Consider the following 12,788-nt stretch of genomic DNA (forward strand, 5'->3'; position numbering starts at 1 on the left):
TGACAATCGACTAATATCTAAAAAAACAAATATTTAAAACTGAACACTAATTTAAATTCACCATCCTGATTACGAAGGACATTCAATTTAATTCAATATTCACGTGACACCATACCGGTGCAACATTATGCGCATTATTTTTGAACACCTTGTTAAATAAACTCTCCGACAAACTAATTGAAGTACAAAATACTAGTTAGCCTCTCACGGTTTCTAAATGTTTAAGTCGAAATTCAGTTTATCGACCTCTTGGTCGAAACTGTTTGTCAAAGTAAAGATAATGGTGTATTTCGGGTCTTATAGGGGGATATACATAATTTTATTGTTTCTGTTTACATTGCCTTCATATTTGCTTTTCTGTTGGTGAACTCGCTTACGCAGGTATTACTTTGCGAGGAACAGAGAATCGGCGGGAGGGACTTTAAACAACCCAAATTCACTTAAAGTGACATCTTTTACTCTTGTCACCAGCTAAGTCAATATATACAAAAATAATAATTAATAAAAGTTACAATAATACAAATTATATACAATTCAATTTATCTTTTAATCATTAAACATAATAAAACATTAATAAGGACACTAACTTTGAGCAGTAGTTTATGCTTTTAAATATTTATTTCCAAATATAAATAACTGAATTAATAACAACTTTATCTTAAAAAATGAATGCTTTATCAAAATAAATAATATCAAAATCACCCGAAATAAATACGCACCTTAAACAAACCAAATTAACTTAAAGTTACATCTTTTACTCTTGTCACCAGCTACGTGAACTTAAATAGTGAACTGGTATGGTGCCTTAAGCCAAAGTGTGCATTGTCCGAAATGTCCAAAATTTTCCAGCAAGTATTTTATTTCCTAAGTTTAAGTCAATAAGAATAATACTTTTTGCCCTTAAGAATTATGTAATATTGTTTTGATTTAGCAATACTAATTCTGTTTACCCGGAGGTTATCTTTAAAACATTTTCAATGAGTATTCTGATCTTATTTATCACTTTTATAATTATAACTTTTGGCAATAAACAATATAATTCTTATTTATATAATAATAATAATAATAATAATAATAATAATAATAATAATAACCACATTTAAACAGTAAAGATCTATATAATAAACTAAAACAATTTCTGAAGAAAAAAAATATTTATATAAAAACTAAGTAAGTTATCAGTTACACCTTTAAAAACATTTGTTTGATAGAAGATATATCGAAATAAATAAACTGTCATTTATCATTGAAAGAAATCAAATCTAAAACATTACCGTATATATTAATTAAAAATTAAAAAAAAATTTCTTAATTCTGAAATTCTAATTCAAACTCCTGTCCAGAGCTATTTTCATAATATATGACCAAATAACCGAAACAGAATGATTTTTACAAAAAAGTAATATCACCAGACTACAGATTTACACCATTCTTGAGAAGATTGCAAGTATTTTTTTTCGAACAATAGGAAGATGAAATGGACAGTGAAAACAATGAAACGGAGAAAGTCGATTTAGACGAGAAAAGGGATGAAAGTGGTATGAAATCCCAAAACAAAGTGTTCGTGCAAAGAAGTCTAAAAGTTTGTTTCCTAGCAAGAAAAGACGATTCAAGTGAATGCGATTCAAATCATTTTAAAAATGTATTGTTTGTCTTTATATTCTCAATAAAGTTTTTTTTTTTATTTTTAGCCTTACCTTATTAATTGATTTCCATACATCACTACCATTAAACGAACCGCGACTAAGAGTTATCAAATAAAAAACAGGGGGAAAATGAACAATTTAAAAGAAATTGGGAAAAAAGTGTGATATTTCTCTATGAAAATTGTACAAGTACAAATACAAGTAGTAAGAAATTTCTTAACACATCCAGTATCCCAATAAGAATACATGTACAACGGGAGGTAATTCAAACAATCTTCATAATCATACGTAGTCAGTCTTGAGTGTTTGAGTGAATCATCAATCTTCGATGGAAGTAATAAGTGTTTAATCTACGAGTGGTTTATCCAAAGTGTATTGAACGGAATCTCTTTTTCAATAGAAGTAATTAGCAACCTCTTCTCTTTTTTAATACAAGTAATGAATACCTTATCTCTTTTTTCAAAAGAAGTAATGAGAGCCTGATCGCTTACGTAATGAGCACCTAATCTCTTTCTCAATAGAAGTAATTATAATCCGCTAAAATCCGAATTAAGGGGAGTCATCCCGAAATGAGGTTACTTGCACCCGTAAATCATATTACTTTTATCTCTCTTTTTACCATGGCTGTTGTCTAGAGAGCTTTGAAGCACGTCATATTAGGATACATTTTTTACAATTTATAAATTCATCTTGTGACTTGGCCTAATATACACATGTTAGTCTTCAAAGTCTATTACCACTACTGTCATAAAGAATTAATAACAAAAAGTCCTCCTTAAGGTTTACACATTTTATTGTATGCATTAGAGTGTGAGATGAATTCTAGTTCAATTTTGTAAAGTACACAATACTTGATATTAGTCGAAGTAAAGACGGAATCTTCATGGGGAATAATTTAGCGAGTTTCATACATGTTAAACCATATTAAGTGCTAGATAAATTGTGTACTGTACATGGTTTACAATACTTGTAACATGTCTTAAATACTTTAAACGGAAAAAAGGATTGCAATACCGCATTAGTATCGTCTGCTTTACAAATGATTATATTTGGTCGATGGCATCTCATAATAAATAATGTAGTTTTAACGAGTTTGTGCATACAATAGCAGGCGTATTATATAAGAAATAATCGACACACTATCTGATTGTTATAAATATTCCCACTATAATGGGCCTATATTGCAATCACCTCTTCTGTCTGCCAGTCTGTCCGTTGCACTTTTCTGTAACAGATTTAGATTTCATAGCTTCTATTAAATGTGTGCATATTGCTTTTGCATGATGAGTAAGTCGCTTATCTGCCTTTTTTTTGTCGGAATTTCTTTGATATTTGGTATACTGCCTAGGCATGATGACCTGCACTGCTCCTCGGAAGTTGACCTCCACTTTTCAAGATGGTTGATTTTTTACTTCCTGTTGACCGTAGGACTTCGTTACTAATTTCATAACATATTTTTCAATTTGAAGGAATGACATGGAATTGATATTAACACACCTTCCACAGTGTAGTTATGCAACTGATCACTAAAAATCCCTTTCTTGCTTCTGCGTTCTTTCATTTATTTTTTTGTGACTGTAATTCTTTTTAGAGTAATCAACATTTCAATTTGAAACTTCCCAATTTTGGCCGGGGACGATGTATAGTTGGTTGAATCTAGGTACACAGGTAAAGATCAAATGATTACCAGATTGCGTAATCTTGTCTAGTGACACCTGTTGTGGTACCCCTAATGTCGATTGTAAATTTAATACCTGCACAGTCTACAGATAGCAAAATTTACATTGAATCTTGTAGTGTATTTAAGAAATAGCTCATTGAAATCAGCTCTTAGTGCTTTTGATTTAATATTTTTTTTCGTTTCTATCAAACATGTACGCACGGACATTTTCCATGTCTTTGTTTTTGTTTTTGTTATGTTTTTTTTGTTTGTTTGTCTTTGGAACTAAAATTTTGGCACGTGAAAATGAATCGTGTGATCGGAGTCAGATAATACAAAACCGGAATATAATTGTACAATTTGAATGCGAGTAGTCTTACTAAAATCTTTTTTCTAAAATAATTATAACATATCGAAGCCGGAGGGTAATCATACTTTTCCGGTAATAACATGGTATTATATACCGAAAATAACTCGATACAAAATCTAACTTTATTACCGATGATTTTATAGACATACAACGTTTTCGAAAATTGACCTTTTAATTGAATCATACATGTACTTTTTGCGGTTCCAGTTTAATTTTATTGAATAATAACTATGTGCACTTGTATTACTAATGATATATAATAGAAGCCTGGTTATATAAATGCCTTTTATAAATTATTTGTCTTCTCGAAGTCTAAAAATGAGAGAAAAGCACACGGAATGGACACGGAACACTGTACACGGAATATGGTACACGGAAATTGGCACACGGTACACGGAACACGGTGTACAGTACACGGAATATTGGTAATGTTGATTGATTCAAGGAGTGTAATTGAAGACCGTTAAATGATAACAATAAATAAGTAAAGCAAATTTCCAGGTCTAATGGGTACTAACCAAATGACAAAAAACAGTAATAACGATTATGTGCAAAATTATATAACCTTCAAAACACCATGAAAGTGAAGTGATCAAAAATGAATTTCTGTATAAGTATTCTTGTGCAATAGAGAATAGGTTTTTTTAAGTGAACTATTTTGCATCAATAATGAAATGTTTAATTTAATGCATTTCTTTGCGTTATGAGAGGCATTTCAGTGACTCCAGTAATATGAAATGCAAAGTTTAATATGCTGTAAAACGCATTTCAAGGAGAAACCTCTCACCAGCAGCACAAGAATGATATATATTGAAAAATATAAATTTAACAATTACGTGTATACAATAAATACTCAAAACCACAACTATCGAAAAAGGAAACCAAATCCATCACTGATCGCGAGAGGTTCTACAAGCTGCAATATGCCCCGTGCAGGTCCGAGTGTTAAAAGAAGAGGCCTGCAGCAGCGCTAAGCTTGTCGTAAAAGGCGACTAAATAGTGCTCAGAACCCTAGCCGGGGGCTATGGCGCTCTGCCCACAGAGTAACTTGGATGTGTGCCCCAGGTGGTTGAATGGGGTACCCCTGGTGTGTTACATGCTGGGGTTGTCAGGACATAATGCGGAAAACCTGACTGCAAACCATAGTGGGGCACCGTGTTGGGAAAGATTTTACGTTCCTCGCACGTTAAAGAACCCTACTGTGGTATTCTCCCGGAGTAGGAATCATAGGGCTCCGTTACAGGAGGCTAAATTGCCCGACCCTACCCACCTCTCCCTATTTCCAGTGGCAATCAAAATTTGTCGACCCCATTGTCCTTGTGTCCCATCCCTTTTTCATGTCATCATTATTCCATGTTCATTTTATCATCAATTTCATGTTCATCGTCTGAATATAGCTGAAATATTGCTGCTCGGACGTTAAACCCCAACAAACAAACAAACAAAACAAACAAGCTGCAATATACACCTCAGTGTTTAGGTATTTAAAAATCGTAACAATGCAAATTTTGATCACACATTTTGCAAATTTTACATGATTTTAATGCAATTTGAAGAACACACGTGCATTTGTAAGTGAACATGTACGCAAGATAAAACGCATACGTTTGCTGCCTTTATACAGTATTACGTTTGTTATGTCCATGTAGCATTGAAAACCAATCGTACTTATTTATACAGAGATTTCTGTCAAAATAGAATTAATGCTGATGATTTCTTCTTTGCATCTATTATGTGTTTCAAAAACAAATTTAAATATGTCTAGAGCAATGTTATAGTTAATTCTGGCATCATCAATGCGATATAATTTTCTCAAGCAGTTTGCGAAACCTTTATAGGCATAACCAATCTCTCTGTGTTTTGGATGACTCATTACACCTTTGTATGTCATCACTTTAAGACATTTTTCAAAATAAGGTAATGCTGTTTTATACTTCCCAAGTTTATAATTTACTTCCGCGATAGACATCAGTGTCTCTGCAGTATCTCTATCACGTGGAGCCACACGATTTTGAATTTGAAATGCATTTTCAAAATAAGGAAGTGAATCCTCAAGTTTTCCATACATATTCAAACATTCACCAGCATGAAACATAGCACTTGCTGTGCGTTTATGGTCTCCAATTGTTTTCTCGTATACTTCGTAAGATTTGATAAACTCCTTTGTGCCGTTGAAAAAATCTTTTCTTCCAAGTTTGTAATACATATACCCAATATTAAAATGAATTGCCCCAATCAATGCATGTTCCTCATACAGGCTAGTCAATATTTTTAAAGCTTCTTTGTAGGACTTGATTGCATCGTTGTATTGTCTTTTATTCTTTTGAATAAGCCCAAGCAGTGATAAAACCATGGCTTTATCGTGAAGAAGTCCGAGACTATCAAGCAAGCTGATAGCGTCTTGTATCAAAGATTTCCCAACCTCAAAGTTGTCAATTTTTTCAGCATATTTTGTCCATCCAGCTCTTGATGGATATAAAGCAAGTACACGACCTTTTACACAGAGTGCAAACGCAGTTTCCCTTGTTGATTTGTCGTCTAAAGTAAATGTGGCACTTACAATCATTTCCACTTCTAAATCAACTAGTTTCTGGATCTTATTGTATTTGTCTTTATGGTGATAATAGAATACATCACCTCTGTCACCTTGCAAAAAGAGTAGTGCCATATATCTAGCCTTATCTTTTCGTTGTTTAGCATTCTCAGCAGCATAGTCAAAAAAGGAAGATATAAGTTTATCATCAAATCCAAACAAAAATAAATCAGCTGCTGAGACAAGCATTTCGTAAAAACTCTCAAATAAAGAAGTAACCTCAAGCGCATTCATTAGTGTCTTTCTGAAATTATTATCATCTTCAGAAAATCTGACAAAAGCCACTCCTGGTGCTTCAGAAAAAAATCGATTTGCAATCCTTTGTATTTCATGAATAAAGAATGCGTAAAATCGTTCTTCGGTCCTTTTGATGAGATCCTTGACTTCTTGTCTATCGTTAAAGTTAGACGTTGCAAATTCCTGTAGCAAAGGGTGTATGGAATACCTTTCTGTTTTGTTATCTACACTGATGTAGACAGCACTCAGTATACTGTAATCCAAAAGTTCAGGAATATATGTAAGTGATCCAGGAACTATTGTTTCAGCAGCAGTATCAGAGAAGGATACCTGAAACACCGATAAAGCGATAAATGTTTCCTGCAAGTGTTGCTCAATTCTAGAAAAAAGAACATTTATACAATGCATCATACTTCTTTCGTCTATTTCGTCATCTTTGTTTAGCGTTACCAAAACACTATCTTTTTGGAGGTTCTCTACAAACATGCTAATCACTTCTTTTTTTCTATGAAAGGTTTTCGCATGTCGAAGATCGTGTTTAAGTTGTATCCCTGCAAGGCTTAGCAACAACGGTACTCCCGAACACCGTTTTGCTATTTCATGAGCTTTGTCGACGAAATTGTCTTCTAATAAATCAGGACACAAAGACTCCGATGTTAACACGTCAATAGAAGTTTTCAGGTCAAGAATATTAAGTGATCTAACACTTACGTCATAATCCCCTATGTTATCAATTCGTTTTCTTGAAGTCAAAATTACGTGTATATTGGTGTTGTACTTAACAATACGTAGTAATAAGCATTTTGTGTCTTTAACCATTTCAGGAATTAGAATGTCTTCAGCATTATCAATTATGATCAAAGTTTTTTTGGTAAGTCGTCGTCGAAAGAAGTCATCAAATGATTCATCATTATACTCTTGATAATTTCCTAAAAAACTTTTAAAGATCTTTTCAGCGACCATAGAAATGTCTATCATACCTCTGACTTCAATAAAACTCACAACAAATGAGTATCTGTCACGAAGCTCTTTACCTACAACAACTGCAGTGACTGTTTTGCCAATACCAGGACAACCAGCGAATACTGTAAATACAGCACCATCCAAAATTTCATTTTCGGTCTGCAAAATGAGAGACTTTCTTCCCCGAAAAAAATCAGGAATAAGGCTTTCAGGGAAATCTGGAACAAGATTCCATGTTTGATATTCAATGTTGTCCTTGACAGCAGGCATGTGCTCATTTTGGACTGATCCCACTCGAAAATATGAAAATACTAAGCATGAACAAATTAAAAATATAACAGATACTAAGAGAATTAAGTATTGGTTTCGAAGGCGAGCAAACTTTAAGAATTCTTTCATTAAGTTCAAATCATTTTCTGACGGCGGATGGAGACTCTCTCGCAAAAGAGCAATTTCCGTTTTTATATCATACAGTTTTTTATTATCCTGTTGAATTTTCGCGAAAACATTGATTATGTTGGGTTTGTCAATCTCCTCATCTTCTCGAAGATATTCTAAGACGTTGTCGTTTGGGAGTTTTTCTATAAAAGTATCCACTATTTTTGCTCTTTTAGCTTTCTTATTCACAAGTTCGCCTTTTAGCAACTTGCTCGTGATATTTAGCAACAAAGGAACTCCACGACATTTTTCTGAAATTATAGTTGCTGACATTGAAAACTCCTTTTCCGCTAATGCTGGGCACGATGTTAATAACAATTTGCGCGAAGTCACTTCATCAAGACGGTCAAATTTTGTTAATGTGACCAAATAATCTCCTATACTGTCAATGTTCTCACGTGTTGTCAAAATGATGTGGATATTTGCGTTTTGCTTAACTAGTTTTGTTAGCAGTTCTCTAGTATCATGAACCAACACAGAATCGAAAATGTCGTCTGCGTTATCAATGATTAACAACGTCTTTTTTGTAAGTCTTCGTTGAAAAAGTTCATAAAAAGAATCAATATTAAAATCTCTATATTCCCCTAAAAAACATTTGAATATTTTTTCTGAAACCCTTTTTATATCTAGCATTCCCTTGACGTCGACAAAACTTATAACATAATTGTACATGTCACGAAGTGCTTTACCGATTACAACGGCTGTAGCAGTCTTGCCAATACCCGGATGTCCAGCAAATACTGTAAATTTTGCACCTTCACAAATACTATTAATCGTCCTGTCAATTATAAGGGATCTTCCGTAGAAATAAGTAGGCTCTAGTTGGTCAGGAAAACTAGGAGCAATGTTCATTGATAGGCACTTAAGCTCAATAGAGTAGACCCGTAACCAGAGGTAGGCGTTTATCATGAAAATAATAACAACTCCAAACACTTGAAGATAAATGTATTTATGTTGTGAACGTGCAAAACTCAGAAATTGTTTCATGAGATTTTTATCATCTTCTGACGGTGGCTGTAAACTTTCTCGTAGATCCTCAAAGTCAGATTGAATATCATAGAACTTAAGAAGTGCAGTAATTACAGCAATAAAAACTACGACTATAGTTGTTACAGAAAGAAATGATTGCCAAAATGCATCTCGTCTCTCGCTTTCAAGTGCTTGTTTTACTTTTTGAAATTCATTTACCGTAGGTAGTTTTGTCTTGTTTTTAATTGCTATCACTTGATTACAAAATTTGTGATCAATGCCATACTGAAGAGCTAAACATTTCATATCAGTCTCTATGCGGTTGTACTTAATGTTGAAATCTGCAGTAGATATTGACCACTTTTTAGAATGCATTATTTCATTTCTAATCCTCATTTGAGTCCTCACGATAGCAGAAAGTGTTGGTTTCGAATTATCAAGGTCAAGAGCGTTAGAATGTAATAAAGCATACCCTGAAACAGGTATGTCCCATTCATCTCTTCTTCCGTTAGATTTTTTTATAGAATCAAATGCGTCTATAGACATTGATGGTCGATTTACGGATTTTGCTCTTCTATTGCTATAACAGCGTACATTTGATTTGGTTATATAATTATTTAGGCTTTCAACATCGTCTGACCATGGCATCGTTGGATATCTCTTATCCCATTCAGTTTTAAAGACTTCTCGGAACGTCTCAGCTACGATGTTTACAATAATATATGCAAGTTTAAAAAAGTTTTCCTCATCTTCGTTTTCCATTTCCTCACTCAAATGACGCTCTAAAATGAAACACACACAAATTAGCAAAAAAAGGGGAAAAACCCTTAAAAATGCAACAACCCCCCACCATAGACACCAAAACAATTAAATAAAAAATAAAATAAAATGGAGTGGAATTAAAACAGATTAAATCAGAATAAGAACAAGAAAGGAGCAGGAAAATTAAAACAACAGGAAAATAAAACATGTACTCTTCTATTACATGGGAATAATGGTAGTTTATTAAATTACCAACGTATATTTATTATTGATATATATATATATATATCCAGATAAAATATTAAGTCCTGCACCCAAACAGCTCGTGTAATGCGTCTGAGGCAAGGGAACGGATTTAAACATTTTTTCTTTAAATATTTTTCAGACTATTTGATTGCATGTTTTTTTTAATTACCAAAGACATCTTTTTTTCAGAAAACTCGTACATTCCTAATGAATAGTTTTCTTTCTTACCTGATACGTTTTCCTAAAAGAAAAGTAACTTAGTATACATGTTTTGTATCAGTTTTAACTGACAAATAATATCATTTGAATTAGGTTACCTGTCCTAAACATAACCCTTATTGACTTTAATTTGGTTCTAATTAGACAGGTGTGGTAAACCGAGGTTCAAAATTCATAAAATAAATATATGAAAGAATTTTAGAAAGTGTCTGTATTTTGGGCCGCTTGTCTCATAGTTTTCAAACGACACATGTATAATATATAATATTTGATTGTAATTAATCGTCCTTTGTTGATTTGTTTATGCCATTCTTTTCTGAATAATGTGTTATATGTTTCATAAGCAAGTAATTATATTTTTAAACAGTTAAAAAGTTCAGGGCGCCGGTTATCGACTTTTTTAAACAACGATATTTCGCTAAAGTTACATAGTTATGATGTATAATTTTAAACATTTTACAAGTAAATTCAAACATATGTAAACTATTCAATGAATTTAAATCCACTAGATAATACATTTATCGTAGTAAGTTTATAGCTGTACACATCTAAAAATAGGTTTACTGACAACAATGTTATACATCAAAATAAATATATGGCTTTTAAATTAAATATAGGTCGACATATATAAATGATCAATTAGCACGACAACATATGAATATGTTTACAATAAGTGCATGTTCGGATATATTGGCACGAAAATACATGTATAACTTAACTTGTTCATTAGACCAATTGAATGAATTCTTTTATCATCGAGATATATACGTTCACATTCTGATGAGTAAATATATACATACAATCAGCAAATAATTCAAGTACCCAAGTACTTAGTTATACTTACTGTGATTTATAATACATTGAGTGTATGTAATTGAAATTACAGGTAAAATGTCCGCTTTGTTAACAAATTTTCCATCATATTTGTTGTTCAAATAGCGTATACACAACTTTTGTTAGGCTTGACCGGCTATTTAAACTTCTACTAACGATAGTTACGGTTATAGGATATGTATTTCATAAATCGATTTTTGTAGTTCAACATTCTTTGAATTTTAATATCGAATCGCTTAATAAGTCACCTGAATGTAGGTACATATGTACCATAGTATGTATACTCGAACTGAATTCGGGATTCAAAACACATGAGGAGTTTTGGAATAATAATTATATCACGTTAAATTCCTATAATTATCATATCTGGCTGGGTAGCACGATATGGAAAGTCACAAATTTGGAGACAATATCGACTCAGCAGTAAAACTATGTAGCCAGTTTGATGGGTTGTTTTACGTAAAATCACCACCAGAAAGCAACGATAAATTGGAGCTAAGATTTAACATTACTCCAGTTAAGACTTTAAATACTCTTGTCAGTCGTATCATATATGAACATTGGTGCTATAACGACATTGTTTAATGTGATTACAAGAGAGAATGGAGTCCAGCTTTCGAATGTGCTACAAACTCTGGTTAAGTCGCTATGCATTTGAACAAACGGCATTAAAAGAGGATTGCACATACATAAACGGCATTGTATCATAATACGCTAAGATTGCTTATTGGGTATTTAACTTGACATTTTGTCCTGGTAATCTCAAATTTGTATTTAATTAGAACCGTCCAATTCTGCTCGGTTCATATGGTAATCATGTTATAATTTACATATTACAGTCACATTATTATCATTAGATTCCCATACTTTAATTTTGGCTTGGAAACCCAAGATTATCATATGCTTGTGAAAAACATAAATTTATTACATTGTAATCATGCAATAATCATATGCAACCAATATCATATCATATGTTAAAATCATATGATTTTCATTTGTGGATGTGTAGTCAAATCGTTTAAAATTCGTCTAATTTACTCATATTTGTTAGTGGTTCTCTTTCAATATGTAGATTTCTTATAGCACCGTCAATGCGTCTTATTGTGGTCTTACTTATACAGCACCGTTAATGCGTCTTATTGTGGTCTTACTTATACAGCACCGCCAATGCATCTTATTGTGGTCTTACTTATACAGCACCGCCAATGCGTCTTATTGTAGTCTTACTTATACAGCGCCGTCAATGCGTCTTATTGTAGTCTTACTTATACAGCGCCGTCAATGCGTTTTATTGTAGTCTTACTTATACAGAAGATGATTATTTTGATTCATCTTGAACAAAACAATGCATTGACGTAAAAAAATACTTCAAATAGAAGATATCATACACCAACACGTGTGTATCGAAATATAAATTCCAATTTAATGAAAATACTTTCTATTGAAAAGTAGAATGTTTCGTCGATTTTGTATCTTGTCCATATCATTGTCTACATTTATGGATCGTAACGGTGTATCCATCTGCACTGTGAAAACTGATTTGACCAATCTGTAATAGTTTTCCTTTCCTCTTTGGTCCACCCGGACTTGACTTTTTTATGAGCAACTCGTCGAAAGTCTCTAAAAAGCAGGGGACACTTACCATACCGGTGCACCTGGTCTATACTCCCAGTTTTTAATGGAGTTCGAGCGATTGTCTGTTATCCATGTCTGCTCTTTTTTGCTGGATGAAATGTGAATTCACAAAGAAATCACCATACACGAGAGACAAATGTATATTATTATAAATTAATAATAAAAAATTAATACATAATTGTAACTATAAAGCAATTATCAAGTATTTTAACTGTA

General features: G+C 32.7%; 1 protein-coding gene across 1 annotated transcript; it reads right to left on the reverse strand.

Moving 5' to 3' along the window:
• Positions 1-5,195: 5,195 nt before the first annotated feature.
• Positions 5,196-11,289, reverse strand: LOC148604836 (uncharacterized). Its single transcript, XM_088550564.1, has 2 exons — positions 10,948-11,289; positions 5,196-9,658 (listed from the first exon to the last, which is right to left on the reverse strand). The coding sequence occupies exon 2, from the start codon at positions 9,636-9,638 to the stop codon at positions 5,349-5,351; it is 4,290 nt and encodes a 1,429-aa protein (XP_088406690.1). The 5' UTR covers positions 9,639-9,658; positions 10,948-11,289; the 3' UTR covers positions 5,196-5,348.
• Between the last annotated feature and the right edge of the window lie 1,499 nt (positions 11,290-12,788).

This window comes from Perna viridis, chromosome 10 (assembly GCF_037379345.1).
Source record: "Perna viridis isolate PV_CMFRI_1.1 ecotype Kerala chromosome 10, ASM3737934v1, whole genome shotgun sequence".
NCBI lineage: Eukaryota > Metazoa > Mollusca > Bivalvia > Mytilida > Mytilidae > Perna > Perna viridis.

Coding starts and splice junctions, on each gene's coding strand:
- LOC148604836 (XM_088550564.1), bottom strand. CDS start 9,638: ATGGAAAACGAAGATGAGGAAAACTTTTTTAAACTTGCATATATTATT.